The sequence below is a fragment of the Ambystoma mexicanum genome, chromosome 12 (assembly GCF_040938575.1).
Source record: "Ambystoma mexicanum isolate Mex_15411 chromosome 12, UKY_AmexF1_1, whole genome shotgun sequence".
In the NCBI taxonomy this organism is placed as follows: domain Eukaryota; kingdom Metazoa; phylum Chordata; class Amphibia; order Caudata; family Ambystomatidae; genus Ambystoma; species Ambystoma mexicanum.
This window is the reverse complement of record NC_090936.1, coordinates 1,134,867,343-1,134,887,560: the sequence shown is the minus strand read 5'-3', so window position 1 is coordinate 1,134,887,560 and position 20,218 is coordinate 1,134,867,343. Positions and strand designations below refer to the sequence as shown.

The 20,218-nt window shown below is 42.6% G+C and overlaps 1 protein-coding gene across 20 annotated transcripts in view; it reads right to left on the bottom strand.

The window, feature by feature from the left end:
• CELF2 (CUGBP Elav-like family member 2) overlaps window positions 1-20,218 on the bottom strand; it is a 1,289,895-nt gene that overhangs the window by 173,940 nt on the left and 1,095,737 nt on the right. For all 20 annotated transcript variants that reach the window (XM_069629690.1, XM_069629687.1, XM_069629686.1 and 17 more), the window contains one exon: window positions 4,845-4,893. In XM_069629690.1, the coding sequence (XP_069485791.1) occupies window positions 4,845-4,893 (49 nt within the window). The remainder of the gene's footprint in view (window positions 1-4,844; window positions 4,894-20,218) is intronic.

Here is a 20,218-nt window from a genome sequence, read left to right as displayed (position 1 = left end):
CGAACATAAGGCTGAGGTTGGGAAATGCAACTATTTACAGCTCCACCCCCTCCCCTAAACCGACCCCGCGAGGCACGTGGGCTGGTTTTTGCACAGCACGCCTGCCCGTCTGTCTGGTCACTTTCTTGATTAACACACCTAAAGGTACAGGGTTTCAGCACATACGATGGCAGCAGGTAGTTGACATTTGCTTTTGAACTATACAGTTATAGGTGGTTTATCAGAAAGGGGATTGTGTTCGTCCAAAGATTGGATCCTCAAGATTAAAAGATAATTTTAACAACATGCTTGAAAACGGATGCCATGGTGATAACAGACCTTCTTACACATCAGTTCCTGGGTTTCCATTTTGCAAAGCACTGATCTCAGAGGGTCCCAGCACAATTCCTTCAATGGAGGTTGACCAAGAATGCAAGCCCCAGGATGCATGTATTAGGTAAAAGCCCAGGCCTGAAACACTACAGCTCTGGTGACTTGGAATTATCTGACCGCCCTAGTTAAACCTAGTGTACAGGTTAATACAGAAACATACCCAACCCCCACCCTCAGCACTACCCACCCACCCTCGAGGGCCTATAAAACCATCTGAACCTCAGTGGGGCCAAAAGTCCCCCACAACCCTACTATTCACCCGAACCTCCCACAGCTCACTCTCCCGATAGTCCTTGCCAAACATTCTTTAGCCAAACTGCTCAGTAGACCACCCGTAGCCCCCACAGGGCCTGTTGCTCAGACCTATAACTCGTGTTAATGGCCTACACACAGGCATAGCCCTTGGCAGCAGGATAAAATGCGGCAACAATATTTACCCGCTAAAGGTAAAGGAGCATTTGTATTGGTGTCCTTGAACACCACACTGCTATAGCCTTGATTGACACCTCCCACCTCTTAACCCTACTCCTAAAAAGAGTGATCTTCAATTAAGCTTGCTGCAACCATTACCATAAGCTGACGGCAACCTGGAAAGCCCTTAATATCCCAGAAGGCAACATGAAATGCTAGCAGAATCCCAGAAGCCCTTTGTTGACTGAGATTTGGACTACTCTCCTTTCTATCCTTGCCCGCCCCTTTCTTGCCCCACTCCACCCCACCATACCATACCCCCCACCCACATCCCTGTGATTTGAAGTGGGTTCACTTAAGACCCCAATAAATAAGACGAGAAGCTTTTTTCTTGGTCTCTGTATTACTCGTTCTGCATGCAAGTTTGTGGCTGTCTAGGTAAAGCATGGAAGGTGAGTGCCGGCATCACCCTCTCTTCCACTGACAGGGCGATGGGGTCTGCAGATCCGAGTGCCAAGCACCTGAAAATGCCAATCTCTGGAGTCACCTACACCCTCGCATCTTTTCTGAGCCATATACGCCTGCCAGAGAGATGTAACGCGACATACCGTTCGTGGACACCGATTCAAGACCCTACGAAATCCAATCCCGGCAACAATTGCCCTCTCCTGCCAAGTCAGCAACCTTTGGAGGTGCCAGTTGGGTGCGAAGCCATGCTATTCTGAAGCGCCATATGGATGGACCCGGTAAAGGCCCTGGCGTGGTCTCCAGTCGCAGCTATGTAGCTTTGCAAGCCTTGGACTTCTGTCTGAGCGGCTAATTAATGAGGCACAAGAGGTCTTCTAGACGCATGGCCATCTGAGTGTATTGCAGTCTGCCGGAAAAAGACAGACCGGTGGTTCCACAAAGACTGATGCCATCATTACACTACTGTACAGAGTCCACAACATTCCCCTCTCCAATACCAATTAACCCATTCACTACACAGTTCCTGGGCACTGCAGCGCACACCTCACACATTGTCAGATGTACAGTGTTTCATCAAAACGCTCAGCGAAATGAAATAAACAAGCACACACAGATCAAAGCAGATGAAATCCGGAGCAAGGGAATGTCACAGTGTGAAAGTCTGCATCACCTGCGTGCGCCCCTCTTTATCTCTAGCAAGGCGACGCCCAATGCCGTTACGCACATGCACACAATGAAGCAGCGAAAGGGCTACATTGCATTCACTCTGAACTGGTATACTTAATCCTTCTGATTTTTCTTTTTAATGTGTAGCACTTTCCAATACAGAATGCCCAGGGCACTTACACCTTACAGGCAGGCTTAAAGAGCTGCAATATTATAAAATCGCATAATTCTGCCATAGTTTCTTGACCAGACAGAGTGGGGACTCCATTCTTTAAAAGCACATGCTCCACAATGAGCCGAGGAGGGTCTTTAAGAAACTTTGACTTTCTTTGCAGGGCTACGTGGTTTTTCTTGCCACTGCGGTATAGTAATACATGCAGGGTCCATCAGTTTATAACCCCACGGCATGGCGTGGGCAGCCTTTTGTGGTCTGTTGCATGTTTGTGTGCGAGCTGCTGCCTTGAGAATGCCTTATGGTGTGTGGAATGCAAGAGTGGCCGTTGCACGGGACTTCAGCATGGGAGCTTGGACCTGAAAGAAGTATTCTCCCTAGTGTCCTGTCTGGTCTTTTGCGGTTACTGAAGAAATAAAGAGTACATTTCCCTTTTGTACTTACTGGCTCAGCGTGGTTCCTGCCTGTTTTCTCCCATGGCGGATTACTTCCCCTTTGCCCCATGACTGCCTGCTTCGTATTGCGGAAACACACCTATTGTTGCTTGGCAACGTGCGTTGGATTCCTCCATCTGAAGCAGACAACCACATTTGGTGGATGTCACGAAGCACTGAAGGGGTAATCGGAGCAAGGGCACAATGTTGCGGGTCTACACAACTCTTTATTGATAAGCCCAGTTAGACTGGAAAGCGAAAAATCAAGGTAAACAGCACCCGACTATAGTACTGAACCTCCTCTTAACTCCATGCGCAAGTCCAATACCTAGGCCCCTTTTTGTCCCAGGTTGAAATTCTTCCCCTCTTAGTCAAATCTACAGGTTTTAAAGAATCAGGGTGCATAGATCCAGTCCACCATGTTGAATCCTAGGTGAGACCCCTGCATGCGCTGGGACTCTGGAGCTCCGTTTTAGGTGTCTGAAGCCATTGCCACCCTGGCCTTTTGTTCCTGGGGAGCTGACTCAAGTCTTTTTATTTGGGCAACTGTTTTTGTCTCGTCTTGAGCGCGACATGTCCTTGTGCTGCGCATATCAAAATGGAATCTCAAACAACAGAGCCTGACTCCAAGTGTTCAGAAGACCTATGGCGTCAATATCTGGTGTAAATATATTTGGGCCATTTCCTAAAGGACCAGAGGGTAGTACAATGTACAGCCACTGACCAAGGTGTTTTGGGGGTGACCAGGGTATCCTCCACAAACCACCTCTGCAGCCCACATCCAGAAGCAAGTGGTGGCACCCGGCCCCATGGGTCAGGCAGGGGACAGCAAGCTCTTTAGATCAAAACCTCTGACAAGACACTCACCTCTCCTATCGCAATGCTCGCTCTCTACCCTATACAGGCACACAATTAGAGCGCAGCTACACCCCTCGATCAATTTTGGCCTAGCTGCTCACATACGAACAATGCTTCATGAACACCTCAAGATTCTGATAAAATGCAGCTATACCCCACGAAAATCGGCCCAGTTGCACACATGAGCATCTTGCACAGGCCTAACGCAGCCTGGAACGAGTTCCAGACGGCAGACATTCAACTGATATCAAATACCACCACACCTAATGCTAGGATGCAGCTACCACCAGGAAATGGCATCAGCTGCGCACATAATTGGTGCACCCAGCACTCTATGACACCTTACTCTCTCGATTGATCTGGACTACGGTCCCCGAGGGCGTCCAACCTACCAGCGCTTTGAGGTCATACCAATGATATTTACAGTGCTATATAAATGCCACATAATGGAGGATGCAAGCTGGCTAAGGCTCTGGTGCTATACAGTCTTATTTCATTGTGTTGGTGTTAATTCCCTCCGAACTATGCAAGCACTAGCTCTCCCTCAACTTCCTGAAATCTTGGGGATCCTTTGAGCTCGCTGTTCCCCCAGCAGTGGTACAAGCCCTCTTATCCTCTACGCCCTGCGCAGCCCCCCAGTACTAGTGCTAGTGGAATAAATGGTGACACCTCGAGCAATTACTACACTATGTTTTGAGGACCAACCTACGGTTCACCTACGGTTCACTGGTGCCCTCCTGATCAGCTGCCGTGAAATGCCTTACTACGAAAGAAGGACCTATCCTGCCGGGAATTGCCGAGGCAGACCCATGGGCTTAACAGTTCAGTAAGCAAGGTCAGATAGCAGGAAACTCGCATAAATACAGCTTCAATAGGAGCACATCTGCAGATTCTCCATCACCGGGACTGGATCCCCCTTTCTCTCCCTAACCGAACCCCATACCCCACTCTCTCCATATCATTAGAACTGTACCTTTACACTTCCATCCCTTTACTTGTATCAATACTATTGTTTGCTCTTACTACATCACCTTAATGATCAGCGCTCCCATTTGGTCAAGCTAGGTTGGCGCTATAAAAGAAATGCATGTGGCGCTGCCCAGTAACGAAGCATGCCAGCACAATGTGCACACTCGTTCCAACACCTCTTCCTCTCGTACACCACCCCAAACAAAGTTGCTATGATACGTTTAACTTTGCAATATCCCCACAAAAAGGATACATAATATTCCTATTACAGATTTAGTTGTGACATCACTATTCAAGTTTAATAACAATGTTACAAAGAATCGCCTGCAATAACTTATTACAGTTGCGTTTGAGGTAAAAATGCCTGCAGACAGCATACAGTGGGAAAAGCAGCACCCTCATCAGAATGATAACATTTATTTTTTATTTTACATTTTATTCCAACGTTCCCTTTACTAACCACAACACAAAGAAACAGTGTGTCAATCACCTACCATTTGACTTTTCGCTGTCTGCAGGTTTCATCTGAATGGGATGATGCATCTAAAATTAAAAAAGTGTACTGTGTTAGATATTAATGACATATTTTTTTCCCCATAACTCTGTAACAGCGATCTACCACCTTTGGCTCACCAGCTGTTTTGGACTTCATTTCCCATAAGTCCTAGCGAACACAGTCAATGGTGATTGATCATGGGAGTCATAGTCCAAAACATCTAAAGAGCCACAGGGTGAAGGCCCCTCCTCTACATCATAGACGTACAGCATCCTCAACTTGTTCAAATTAGGGTTTGCACAGCTGATCCAATCCTTTTGTTCCCTCTGCATTCTGGGACTTGTAATGCTGCATTCATAGTAAGAAAACAGGATGAATTATAAATTCCGGATATGGGACAATTAGACGTGGTAATGCAGTAACAGAGTTACCAATGCATTACTGCTGCATTACCGCACCGCCAAACTATTGGTTTGGAGTTAAGGTGGAGGAAAAGCCTCCAGCAAAATGAAGCGTGGTAATTCCGTCACCTTACTGCCAAACAAAACAGCGGTTTTGGCAGAATTGCTGCTGGTGGGGATTCTGCAGAAATACACATGTAGGGACTAACAATGCCATGCCACCACTCGTAATACGGCGGTAACCTTGTACCAAATGGCGTTAACAGTAAATCCATTTGGTGGTATCTTGGCAGATTCACTGCCAAATCACCACCAAACTTGCAATGAGGCCGAGAGTGCTTTGTTTGAAGCTATACATGGCCCAGGCAATGTGCCAGCAGACTTTCTGAATGAGCTTAGTTAAACGTGGGAGCAGACTGTAGCAAAATGTGCTAACAACAGACGTGCTGGTTTTAAGACCCATGGGTTGTTACTTGATGAAAATGTATAAATCCTTTTAACTATAACAGTAACATCCAATGCATGACAGTGAGTCAATCCCAAATCACGAGTGTATTGTCTTTATTAGGACACATTCATATAAGACACAAGCTACATATTCACAGAAAAAAGTATTAATTCATAAATAATTTGATGTTATTGCAGTATTCATCCGGTAACAATAACTAGTGCATTGCCCTCAACCAATACACAGAGCCCCCCTCCCCCAAAAAAGGATTGTACTCAAAGAAAGAAATGCATGAATAATATGTAAATAGTATGTATCTAGAAGTTCAGTGGCATATTATGAATTGGTGGTATGAATACTGGGTGCGGTAACTGCAATTACTGCGGGTGGTAAACCACCACCCATGAGGCAAGAGGAAAATACCACAAGGTACTTACAATTACTCTGTTTTCCACGGGTGGAAAAATGAACAGCACCAGTAAATTCTTATCCAGTGGTAATAACCGTATTAATGCCAACCACAAACATTATGTAACAAAACAACCCCCGGCAAAATCTGAAAACCATTGCCCTAAATAATTGCAATTCAAAGCAGGTTTTAAAAAGCGAACAACCAATAACTAGCAGTAGCAGTGTATATAAAGAGTGAACATGAGTAACTCAGGCGTGGGGTTAGGAGTGGTCTGTGCTGCAAGGGCCACATGCTACTGCCAATACCTTCTAAAGTATCAGAACCTATTTTTTCCACCGGTGGTATTTTTAATAGTGGTGCTAATTATCACCTGCGTTACTTAACACCTGCATTAGTAGCAAACTGACAGCAGCAGTACATGATAAAAATCCCACTGATAGCACAGGTTATCGTAAAATGAATTAATAGCATGCCATCTGCAATATTTCTTATGCAATGGGTACTTGTGGGCTAAAATAAGACTCATCCATGTTCTTTGCCCTCTCTTTTACTATCCGCTTCAGACTCTAACCCCTGGGTCTACCAGCCACCAGGCGACGGGGTCCCATTTTCATTGCTCCCACTTAATACACCTTCATATTACTCATACCTTTTGACACCCAACATGTAGAGCCCTTTACACCTTTTGAATATTTTTTTAGGAAAGCATAATGTGTTTTACCATAAAAACATGTCTTTATATGGTGCTCCATACCGTAGACCAACATCTGAGGCGCAACCCCTGCTGCTCCATATTGTTGTGTTTCCAAGACAAGTGCTTTGCCCCCGAACTATCCTACTGGCATGACAAAGCTTTTGCCCTTTCTCTCTAGTGGATTTGCCCAACCCTGTGCCAGAGGCTTTTCCTGGACCCGCAACACATTGGAATTCATTAAATACTTAGGTTACTTTAAGTACCACTGAAGTTGACCTAATGCACTTATCAGGCCTGAAGAGATGTTAAGTGTAACTTAAATAAGAATATAAAAACATATTTCACAATTAAGAAAAGGAATAATTGGAAAATGAAGACTAGACTAACATCAGAACATAGTTTTGGCAACTGGTAGGAATGTGCTATGAGGTAGATTTACACATAGCAAGTTCTTTATATCCCTTAAGAGCTTTAAGGGGGGCGGGATATCTTAATTCTTTAAGTCTAGACAAAGCAAAACAGACCCCTCTGTACCTCGAGGCTTCAAACGCAGCAGCACCCGTGCGCCTTGAGGAGGCAACTGTGAGGCAGTTGAAAGGAATCCCCACTACAGGAGTCTTAAAGAAAAATGGCAGACAAACGCATGAAACGCAGCCTAGACTTATCTGGAGATTTCAAACCATTACCAGACACACTGCAGGGCTTCCACAGGCATTGCTATCCAGAAGATTGGTCCAAGAAATGACACTGTCAGTTTGACTCACTTTCATGCTAGATGATGGCAACAGTTTTCTACAAGGGGTTAGTTTCTTCTGTGGGATACATTTACCCACTCAGCAGAATTCCCCTCCATCACCAATCTGCACTTCAGTAGTTACCAGCAAAATGGCTGCGCTGGCACTCTTGAGCACTAGCGCCTTGCAGTCACCAAAATAATTGCTGCACTGTCTTTGCCAAGCACACATGGGGCAAGATGGAACAGGGAACACACGAAGAAAGGGTGCCAGTGTGTTTCCTCATGTGCACCAAAGAAGCGAGTTGAAAAGCAGCACTGCTTTGCTGCTAGCTCAGAATTTCCCATTGAAAAAGGAAATATTTTACATTTAAAATGATGCCGCCCTGATGCCCTTTTTCATTTGTTCAACAATACACAGTCCTGATCCAGTGAGACCCAGCTATGCCCATCCATATTCAGGTTGTGCCCCAGCTAAAGATAGCATTTCTCACTGAATGACCAGCTGTGTCAGGAAAAATCTGTGAAATCATAAACAACTTTATTCCCAGCCAAACGGAAAAATGCTTGACTTGTTGCTATAAAATATCCCAGATAAACTCTTCAAAAGAAACCCTATCTCTCTGTACATAGGTTAGTTTCAATTGATCTTTATTTTGTCAGATGCGTGTGCATTGGAAACATGACTGGGGCTTTGGAAAGATTCAGATAATGGATGTAAGAAGGCTGCATTTGAAAGTGACATCCCAGTAGAATTATATTTAATGAAAAAATAGGGGAGCCCCCATCGTGTTCAGTGTGGGTTTGGGGCAAAAAATACAAGGTAAACGAAGAGAAAAATAACTCGCATTGTAAATAGACACCAAAGTTAAGATCTAAATTGTACTAAATTTACCAAACCAATGTAGGTTCTGCTCCTAAGGAGTTCAGAAAATAGGAAAATGCTGAGGACAAAACTGATGCGAGACTGATCATACGTTTTAATGAATCAAGAAGGAAATTGATTAAAATATCCAAAATACAACATAAATGAAAGAAAATAATTCTAAACAATACAATAAAAGATTTTTTGTATGTAAATTCTTTGAATACATACATAGTGAATTAACCAGAGTTGTCAAAGTAAGTAGTTAAAACATACTAAGAGAGAGATTTTGTTCTAAACATGGACAAAAAAATCACATTCAGCATATAAATTGCAAGATTGGACTTAGTATTTCAGCATATAAATTGCAATTCAAAGGCTCCTATCCTTTGTGTGTATGCATGATCAAGATATGATCACGTTTTTGTGAAACTGCCGAATTAACCATGTGTAAAAATTGTTGCTTTTTGCAAACAAGAAACATGTCGGTTTAAAAGTGTAATGTTGAATACGGCCCTGTCCATGTTATAGAATTTTTGGTAAAATATTTCTCTCTGAAAATGACGAAAAATTATTAGAAGGATGAAATAAAGTCCTACAAAATTGGGAGTGGGAGTAGTATGCTCTGTGTGGAATATGCAATTTGCCTGTATGATTTGTGAAAGTGCCACAACTGTAAACAGGTAAAATTTATGTCAGAACTGGTTTTTGCCAAAAATGATTGGGGGTTGGCTTTGTACCTCATAAAAACACACCCCATAAAACTCAGTCCCCTCCTTCAGTTCAATCTGCCCCTAAGGAGGAGGCGACATAACATAGGCTGACCTATCCGATTCTTAGGGGTAGGTCTAGCTTAGTTCTGCCCAACAATAAATCCGGTGATGTCACCCGCCTTATTAAAAGTGGGATCTCACAGAGACAAGGGTCACACTCTTCTGAATTTTCCAGTGCCTGCGTATCCAGACATTTTATATTCATCATGCATGATTCCAGACTCAACTGCCAGGAAAGGGATAGTTGATCGAGGCCCTCCTATCCTGGCAGAACCACTTTTCAGAACTAAACCCCATAACAAAATCCCACTAACTCAGGGAGAAAAGCGGTGGTACCCTTTTTGAGAGTATCCTGTGACCAGACCGGCTTTTTGCCCCACTACCTGCATGCTGCTGTGCCGTGACCAGACATTTGCCCAGCTGTTTTCTGTTAGGAGAGCCCGCGCGTGACCAGATATTGCCTTGAGTCCAGAAACCCGATTTGCTGTCCCAAATCCCAAAACTCAAGCGCTGATTGGGAGTATTACCATCCCATAGCAACACATAGCCTATCCCAACTTGATACCTCATCTATGTTCCACCTTCTCAGTAGTCCCATCCATACCCTGATAACTTGTTGAAGATAGTCTGAATCCTCTGTGTATTCTGTTCCTTGATTTTTTTAGTGTTAGCGCAATTCTTCCATTCATTTCTGTCTTGCATAAGTCCGTAGTCATATTTTGAATAATTTAATTAATTCCCACATAGAGCTGAACGCGGGGTGAAAAGATTAACCTTGCAAATTAACCTTGCAGCGTAATGTGTCTTTCTTTAACAATCTAGACACTAAATCTAGTTTAAGTGAAACTTGGCCTTTCCTTTTTAAACCGATTTTCTCTTTTAACTGCTTTTATTTTTAAAACCGAATTTCCTTTCACCTTGAAAATCTTATCAAGTTCTTCAGCTAGAGTCACTCTTTCACTTTCCCATTATCCCTGTGATGTGCATCTATCACCCAGCCTAAAAACTGCATTCCGATTCTGTCTATTTCACCCATTTTTCAAACCGTTTTTGACATTTAAACCTGTGTAATTTAGCAAATGCAAATTCTGTGCATGTGATTCTGGGTGCACTGTGTTGTCACTTCAAAGTTGATGTTTGAATTGTATGCCCTTTGTTGGTACCTTGCTTTGTAGTTGCTAGTGTTGTTATATCCCTGATACTGTGAGAACTCATATTTAACTCATTTATTCAACCGCACATTTTAATAAATGATTTACCAATTCCAAGTGTCATTTACGGATTGAAAAGGTTTTCAAACCCAATTTTGCCTCCCATTTCGTGCGGGAAGTTCGGATTTTTATTCTGTTTGCTGAATAGTATCCCTGACTCGTTGTTGCTCTTTTCTATCCACTCAGAATTCGGTTAGTTGGGATTTGATGGAGCATTGCAGAGGGAAATCTTAACTAGGGTGCTATCTACCCAAACAGTAAAATTGCTCCTATTCATATGTGCTTTGGATATGTTCTAGTAGAAGGTCAACCAAGTATATTTCATCAGTTTACATTGTAAATATCACCCCATTGGTGATTGCTGCCCAATATTAAAATTGTGTGATTTTCTTTGAATTTAAAATGAATAAATATTGTATTCCCACCAACCGGCCTGGTTCATGGCCCATTGTGTCCCAGGGTATTTGTAAAAGGGGGTGCGAGACGGGTTGGGTGCCAGCTCAATCTGAATTCTAGGAAATAAAGAAAAAGTATTTTAATTGAGCGCTACATCCTAGGCTAAGGGCAAGGGTCCTGGTCCGGTGTAGGACGCCTGATTACTATCCTTAACACTTCTAATCCAAGAAACTGGTTCATGAAAAAAAGCCTTGCAATACAGCAAGCTCAATTTTGATCTGATGCTCCGACAAGCATGTGCCAACAGTGAAGACCAGTGACTCGTTCTCAAGCACCGGCTCGAAATTCAGGCTTTCCTCTTGGATGCCTTTTTTCATGCAATCGTAATTTGGATTTGAAGGAGCACCTTTAGTGAGCCAGATCAAACTGGTATCAGGTTATTTCCAGGACCCTTCCCTTGGATAGAAATCGGCATGAACTCTGCACCACATGTGTGAGATGCTCATACCTATGGATAAAATCTGTGTAGGTCAACCGCTCTTCTTGAAGACAAGTGACTGTTTCAGGAGGTTGTTCGGCAACGGGTTTTTCAAGAATTCACTGTTCTAAAATAATGCTGGGCTGGTTCCTCTTCTGCTGCTGTACTTCTTCATGGTGTTCCCCAAGGCGCTTTGCTTGGCCCTTTTTTGTTTTCTCATCCTTTGGGATCTCGCATCACTTTTATACTGATACTTTTTCTTTGCTTTTCTTCATTCTCATCTCCCATTCACGATAATGTAACTTTAATTGTTTGCAATCAAGTCTTCGAGGTCTGATCATTTTCTTGTCCTGAACTCGACCAAACGGAAGTTCTGTTCTTTCTTGCCAGAACTATCCCCCCGCCTTCCCCTCCCACTTTTGTCTTTTTCTCTCCTTCCATGTTACCTCTCTATCTTGACAATGATCTATCGTTTTCTCATGTTTCCACTATTTCTCGTTCCTGTCATTTTCATCTTTTTAATATTCAGAAAACCCGTCCTTTTCTGACCTTTGATGCTACTAAACCTATTTCTTCTCTTATTTATTTCTCACCTTTTCTATTGTTCCACTACTCTCTTTGGTCTTTCTATTTCTCATTTGGCTCTACTTAAGTCAGTTTTCAATGCTTCTATCCACCTCTTGTATTTGTTATCCCCTTGTGATTCTATTTCCCAATCTCTTGCCTTGCTTGCTTGGCTTTCCTTCTACTCCCACCTCAAATGTAACGTTCTTTATATTGTGTTTAAATCCCTCTATCGTCTTGCTCATAGATATTTGTCATCTTTGGTTTCTGTATTCTCCTGCTCGTTCTCTTTGTTCTCAATCTCAATTTCTATTATCTGTCCCTCGCCCTCCATGTGCCCAATCAGGATTTAGTTTATTTTCCCTTCTTTCCCCTTTGCACTGGATTTCTCTTCCTTACTCTCTTCGCTCTACTACTTCTTATTCTTTATTCTGTACGTCCTTGAAGAATCTGCTTCGGTTCTAAATCGCACCTTGTACATTTATAGTTGGTTCAATCTGCATTTTATTGTACTTCATTTTATTCTTTGTCAGCGCTTTGGAGTAAAGCGCTCACTAAATTGCAAATAAATAAACAAAATACAAATAATCACACTGGTCACCAGCTTGGCAACGATATGGGCCCACAAGTTGGACCCGAATATTCAATCGATGGATCGATAAAAACACAAGACAGTAAATGTAGGATACAGACACATGATCATTACAATAAAATGTAAAAAAACATATTACTTCAGGTGCAAGATCAATTATCCAAGCTAATGAAAAACATTAAAAAAAACTATGGTTCCTTTTTTTTTAACCAAGCAGGACTGGGTATAATGTGTTACAGCAGGTAGCTAATATTCTAGGCAATCAAATGGTTTCTCAACACACAGCTGTGAACGATAAAAAAAACATATGTAATATAGCATTGTATTATGCGCTATGTATAAATAACATTAAAAAAAAAATATATATATATATATATATATATATATATATATACACACACACACACACACACACACACACACACAAAACACCAAAAAGTTGTGGTGAGTTTCCATTTGAGCCAAGTCAACTGTAGGTAAACTTCCAGCGATGGCTACTAGGTAGTGTTGTGGAATGTGGGGCTTGGCTCTAATGGACAAATCTAAAGCAAGTCTAAGATTTGAAGAATGCCTAATGTTCCCATTAAAACTATGCTACAGTAAGGGCAGACTTCCACTTGTGTCACTCTTTTAACCAATGGGGTCTTGGGTGGTACACGTAACATGCCACGTAAGGGTGCACAATTGTTCTTCAGTTGACAAAACCTGGCACATTCACCAATTGCGTCTTTCATGTTGAATCAGAAAAGGATTTTAAAGCCACCATTTGTGAAACATTGGCGAAGTAATTAACTTGTCAAGGTCAGGAGATAAAAAAAGCTCCACCACTGCTTGATATTTGGGGCAAGTAAATTCGTATATTATATCTAAAAGTGGCGAAAACTAGTATTTGTCAGTTGATCCTCTTATTGCCCATTTTCAGGCTAGCAAAGGTAAAAAAAAAATCTAGTCGTCAGGTGATTACAGCACATGAGTATAGCTGTGAGGTTAAGACGCACGCGCAGCTGACGCCAAGAATCCAGACGTCATGTCTTGAAGCTCTTTGTTGCTAGGCACAGAATACTTGCAACACAACTTGAATAAAGGAGGTTGTCCAGAAGCAAATCATGGTAAAATGCTCACCCGCAGTGGATTACAATGGATTGTTTTAATAAAGAGTGCAAAGAGGGGGGACAGAGTACCCCAACCAACTTGTCTAGTTCAGAGTTTTCCAAACGTTGGTCCCTGAAAGAACTCCTATAAATCCAAGCCAGAATAGTTACTGGTGAGGGATCATGGGGGTCGTAGGCCAAAATCGGAGCCAGAAATGGAAGGCCGCTGCTCTCGTTCATGTAGCCGCAGTGACTTCCACTATTTTGTCACAAAAGTAATTTACTTCCCAAATTTTAGGTGAAGTATTTAGACTAACATTTTATGCAAGACATGTTAGGACTCCAAATCCCCAAAATGTTAATTGAATGTCATCTGGCAACTCTGGGCTTCCTTGTTCCCTGAATACCCAACATCCTTCCGATTGGGCATAGCTTGTCTTCATAGAAATCATTTCCCTTCAATTGAAATAAATTCCATCAAACTGGCAAGGGTTGAGCTATTGAAAAAGGATACATTGTCATCAAAATTAAAAATCATCTTCTGTAAATATCTGCAAAATAAAAGAAGGAATCCTAGCTCTCCTTGAACCCTCTCGTTGAGACTCGAACAGCTTGATCTATGCTAATATGAGGCTGAAACATGTCTGGTCTGGTGCAGAAGGGATGAGACCAAGCAGTTTGGGCTGGACTGCCCGTTTTGGGGTGGGACCAAGCCTGATTTGCATATGATCATTCCCCTTTCAGTGATGGCTTGGCAAGCGAAGAACTATGGCCTGGAGGGTTGCCCAGAGCAATGCCAGAGGTTAAGATGTATTCTAAACCTTCCAGCCTTCACCCCTTGTTTTGCTGTGCTAATATGCATCAGAGTGGGACTTCAGGAACATGCTACACATTACAGACTGGTTCTTCGCGCCTAGAAACACTTGTGTAAAGGTACATTATAAATGACTTATACCATATCATATCACCAGCAAGGAGAATTGGGAGCATGCATGCCAAATAAAGGTGGCATTTCATAGGGTACCTCATCGGCACACAAACCCCAAACTTAGTCCCTGAATCCGAAATAGAGTTCCATCAACTTCTTCAACGTTTCTTGCCTTACCTTTTTGCAAAACGTCGTTGCAATCTCTATAGATTTTCTTTATTAAAACAGAAAACCTTGCACTCTAAAATCTGAAGCTCGCCATTATGGATGAATAACATAAAATGGCTGTGCACTGAATTGCAGTTTGGCACAGTGCAGGGATGTTGTCGTACACTCGGTACACATCATTATTAGAGTATGTTACAAGCAAGCAGCTGAAAAGAGATTAATTGGACCCACAGGACGCACACAGACGGTTATGTGCTGTGTCTAGTCGCTGAGTTGTTAAAATTTCGGATTCTCTGGTGGACAGTTGGCATGGATGCAGCTTCCCTGACCTATTGCAGGGCACGTTCCCCTCCTTCCTACCTGCAAGTAGGCAACACAACCATAGAGTCTTATTCACAGTGGAGCATAAGAGGTAGTGAGCAGCAGCTGCTCTCCGAAGGCAAGGCCGCTTTCTGCTCGCCGTCTAAAATAAAGGCTAGCCTAATTATTTCCATAAAAGGAGCTGAACGACCGCCATCACCTACTGCTTGCTACCTGTGCCTAGAATTATGTAAACAAGCATTAGAAAAGAAACGCATGTTTGCCTGTCATATGTCAAGTGTAGTCTCAAGTGCCCCAATAAGGAAATGTTATGGCCGCATTATCACCATTTGGTAAGGTGCAAGGCCACGTGTGCAGCTGCTGCCATCACATTACACGTGCACCTATCATATGTCACAATACCATGCTTTTATTAAATGGGCAGTCATTCTTGGAATCCATAAGTAAGTTGTGAACCAAACGATTGCTCTTTTCTCAGTTAGTTGACTGTTACATTTTTGCCTGGCAATAGCTTGACTACAACTCATGACAACGCTCATTTTATAAATCAACTTCTATAAATATTTTGTTTTCATAAATCAAGCATTTTTATAGCTAATTGCATGCAGCACTTTGCAACCGATTCCTCACACTTCTAAACGCTGCACTAATAGCTGTTATTACTCAATGTAATGGCACTCAGTTTCTCTACCTGAGGAGAAGAAAGGGCTGGGTTGGCCTTGCAGGGATTAGAGCTTGTGACATGAAGTGTTGTTCCATGTCAGAAGCAAGCACTTAATGCATAATCTATCCGGCCAGCCCACTACAATATATTTTACCCCAATAAGCCAGACGATGAAACATGCCCAGACGCACCACCAACCTGCCAAATAGATTGGGTGTTTGTGCCCCTGTGTTTCAGAATCTTGCTTTTATTATTTAACATTTCTGTATCTTCATAGTGCCATAAAGTACTTTACAGGTAGCAGTTATAGGTTTGAGCTATATACACCTATTCATGAAATAATGCCATCAAGTAGAGAGGAAGATTTGGGCAAGACTGGGAAGAAAAGATTGATCACTCAGGGTGCTGTTTGCAGATGTACCCAGTGGGAGGGCGATGGTGGTGTAATGGCCAGTAAAGGACAAATATCACTTATTTTCATAGTGGTCAAGGCGCTGTACCAAAAACCAGGCGTCAGCAACTGGATCCAGTAGAAACCACTTTTTCTTTTTTTAGAGGGATCCAGATGCTGGCAGAGGATTTCATTTGACTATCAGGTTATGATGAAATGCCTACTGAGAATATCCAATGCTCAGTCTAACACCAGAGAATTATTCACCATTCTCCGTGAACTAGAATCTCCAGCACCTACTCCGGATCATACTGTCAAAGATGAACAATGGTGTTCTGATATTCGAAATGCCTTAGCAGACAATTTCCTCGCTTCCACGAAAAACAGAACAACAAAATCTACACTTTACCTTAACCATACACAGCCAACCTTACCTCCCTCAGCAGAGACTAATAAATTCTCATTCTCTGCACTATCCTCTTCCGAGACTATTAATATCATCAATAGCTTAAAACCTTCTAGATGCAAAGGTGACATCTGTCCAGCAACATTGATGAAAGAATGTGCATCAGAATTTTCACTCTTTATCACCAGCCTCGCCAACAGCTCATTTGCCTCTAATAGAGTACAGAGTGACCTAAAAACAGCCTGGGTGCTACCCAAACTAAAATAAAAAAAAAAACATTAGACCCCAATATCCCTACTAACTTCTGTCCCATCACCACTGTACCTTTCTTATTAAAAATACTGGATCTTATTAAAAATACTCGATCTGCAGATCCAAAAACATTTGGAAGATAATAACCTTCTGGCTCTAAGACAATCAGGCTTCCGACCAGGTCACAGCACAGAGACCGCCCTATTAGATTTGAAAACACAAATGGACCAATACAAAGACAATGGGGAACTGTGCCTCCTTCTCCTAGAACTCTTTGCAGCCTTCGATCTGGTCAATCACGACATTCTTTGCCAAAACCTTGAGACCGCTTCCCAATTTTCAGCGGACTCCATCAAATGGATTAAATAATTTCTTACCAATCGGACCATGAGAGTTTTTTCCGACAACTCAGCAGCCCTGCCAGTCCCTGTGGCGTACCGCAAGGCTCCTGTGTGTCACCAACACTTTATAATGATCTTATAACTGGTGGCGCTGAGTCCTGGAATTTCTTCTATTCAACACTTGCTTTCACTAAGCTCCTATTTGATAAACTGGACAATATGGGAATAATGTATTCAAACTACACGGATGATACACAAATACTCATACCCATTACTGGATGTCACGACACTGACTCCAAAAACCTAAACAAAATATACTTGGCCATCGAGGCTTGGATGGCACTCTAATGAATTATGTCTCAACGATGATAAGACTGAGCTAATTCTCATTGGAAACAAAACTAAACTCAGCAACCTCCCCCAGACTTACAAATCTTTCAATATCTATGGTAACACCACTACAGTCGCTAACAAAATAAAAACCTTGGGGTTATATATCTACTCCTCTCTTACTCTAAATACACAGGTCAGCAATGTTTTCTCCTCAGCAGCCTACACCTCCAAACAGAAAAGAGCCAGTAGACCGTTCCTCTCTGCTGAGAACTCTATCACTCTGGCCAGTGCCTTGATATTATCCAGGATCAACTATTGCAATTCTCTATTGGCAGGAACTAGATCAAGAAATATCAAAAAATTACTGGTTGTTCAAAACAACACCATCAGAGCTTCCTTAAACTAGAAACAAACATATTCTACCATCCAGGACCGAATCAATTTCAAAATCCTCACGCTTACTCACAAATGTATTGCAAACAAGGCACCCTTATACCTCAGTAACTTCATCCGCAAAGCCCAATCCAACAGACCAACCCGCTCTCTATATACCAATCTTATCAACCCCTAAATACAGAAGACAGAAAGCACGGGGATGAAGCTTCCCTACTATAGCACCTAAATTGTGGAATGCCCTCCCCACTTACCTCAGAAACGACACCAACTTCTGGTCCTTTAGAAAAAATGTAAAAACACTACTCTTTAAGACAGACCTACTTCAGTAGCTCCTTAGGTATTTGCTCAATACCGGTTCGACCTGGGTATATAAATGTATATTGTGCAATGTGTAAAAGTGTAACTCTGTAAAAATGACACTAAGCTTCAAATACCTGTAACAATCTTCATAAGTTTGTATTCAGCGCCTAGTTGCCTTGGAGCGCTTCATAAATGAATAAATAAATAAATATTGCTCTGCAGGAGTACAGTGGCGTACACAGCCTTACACTCCTACTAAACCAGCAGAGAGCCCAACCAAAACTTGCCACGAAAATGCACAGTTCTAATAAGAATCATTGCTATTCCAGTAGAAAACCACCAAAATCAGTTTCTCCAGCAGATTATTTCAAAGAGAGGCCTAATTGTAAACTCGGGTCACCCGGTTGTCGCACTAACAACCGTAAGTGCTCGATTCAATCCAAATGCGCCATTTAGAACGTGAAATAAGTTGTGTTGAGTCGCTAATTCGCATCTCATTACGAGACCCCAGGCAGGTCCCTTGAGGCGGCGGCCGTGACAGTACACATTGAAAACTCGATATCCATATAATATTTCGGAGGTAGAGAAAGAAAAATCAGAGGGAAGGAAACAGATTTGCGGCAGAGGTGTGCAATAAATAAGAACATTTAAGGGCCAGAGGAAACGAGATAAAGAGGCACTCGTCTCTCGAGGCGGGATGAGCAAGGTGGCTTTATTCCTGGCTTGCGTGGCTGGTGGGCCCGACAATAGAATAAAATGTGCCTGCTTATTTCTGAAGTCTTCAACAACAAAAAAAGAAAAACGATTACGCATGCTCTAACCTGCTGAAGATTAGATTAGCCGCCACTCTCCAGAATCCCATTATTGACTAAAATGAAAGATCTCATATATTATAGTGCCAGAACACATCAGAAAGTTATGTTTCGCTGTACCCTGGGTAATTTCTCAATCTGTCTCCGGAAACACTGAAGGCACCAGTAAACAATTTATGTATGGTTAGGGCGGCAAATGACAGTACCGGGCTGTTTCAGCAAAAGGGGTTGTTCTGTGGCCTGCAGCCACCGGGTCATGGCTTGACGAGCTCCATCTTCAATGAGAGACTATGTGGCGTCAATCATACAAGACTGATTGTTCTACTTAAAACACCAGGTGTAACACCCAGACTTCATAGGAATTCATATTTTTATTTACTATAAGTAGGCGATAATGTTAAATTCTGAGGGACAATATCAAAGGGTAAGAGCCCTCTGCCCAAGTTTACAGACAGCCTTTAATGAGGGCCCTGGGACTTTACCACCTGTTAATGGCCCAAGAAGAGGCCCTTTTTTCTCTATTAGAACATTCCACCTGATGAATGTATGATATTCGGCTTAAAACTAGGAGAGACAAATGAGAAATCTTGGAATGTCGATTTCCCTCTGTCACTGCAATGATTGCAATTGAGCTGCCTACGTTCAAACATTCCAATTAACAATTATAGAGCGGGCGGAACAGTCTGCACACCCTTCCTACCCCCTGGGTAAAAAACAAATCCAATACAATTTTTGAGGATTTTGTCTGTTGGGTGTGCCTATCCCCACATTCCTTGTACTGTGCCATCTGGTGACTACCGGTGAGAGAAGCAAAAGGAGGTAATATATGTTACCATAGGTCGAGGGGAAGAGGTAGGCGGGCAGCAGGGTTCAAAGGGCACCTAGACAATGTCATTGATAATCAGCAAGTCCAACTGAAATCCATTTCTTTTAGTTGAAGAGCACTAGAGCCAAGGCCAGCATTGACCATCCTTTGTGCACGAAAGTCACCACCCCATCTCCCGCCATTCCCCACCCGTTCCCCATTATGGTGCCCCCTCCTTGCCTAATCTGTCTGCCCCCTCTACCTGTCGGTTGAAGATCCTGCCCTTGATTTGTTGCCAGTGTGGTGACTGTGTAATGTAAGACTAGATCTAGGGTGCGGTTTGCGTACATGTCCGGTTCTACCATTTGGGGTACTTTCTTCCAGTGATGGCTACAGGGTGGCACTTTGTGCCACGGCTCAAGTGGCTTATGTATATATGTTTTTCAGTATTTTTAGAAAGAAGAAAAACAAATTGCTGATATAAGTAATAAAGTGTCAAAGCGTCAACCTACGGAGATGAAGTAAGCCAGCTGTTTAACATCCAGAAATTGGCCAATCCGCAAAACCTACCCTGAGGTCACCCAGAAGGAGGCGTCC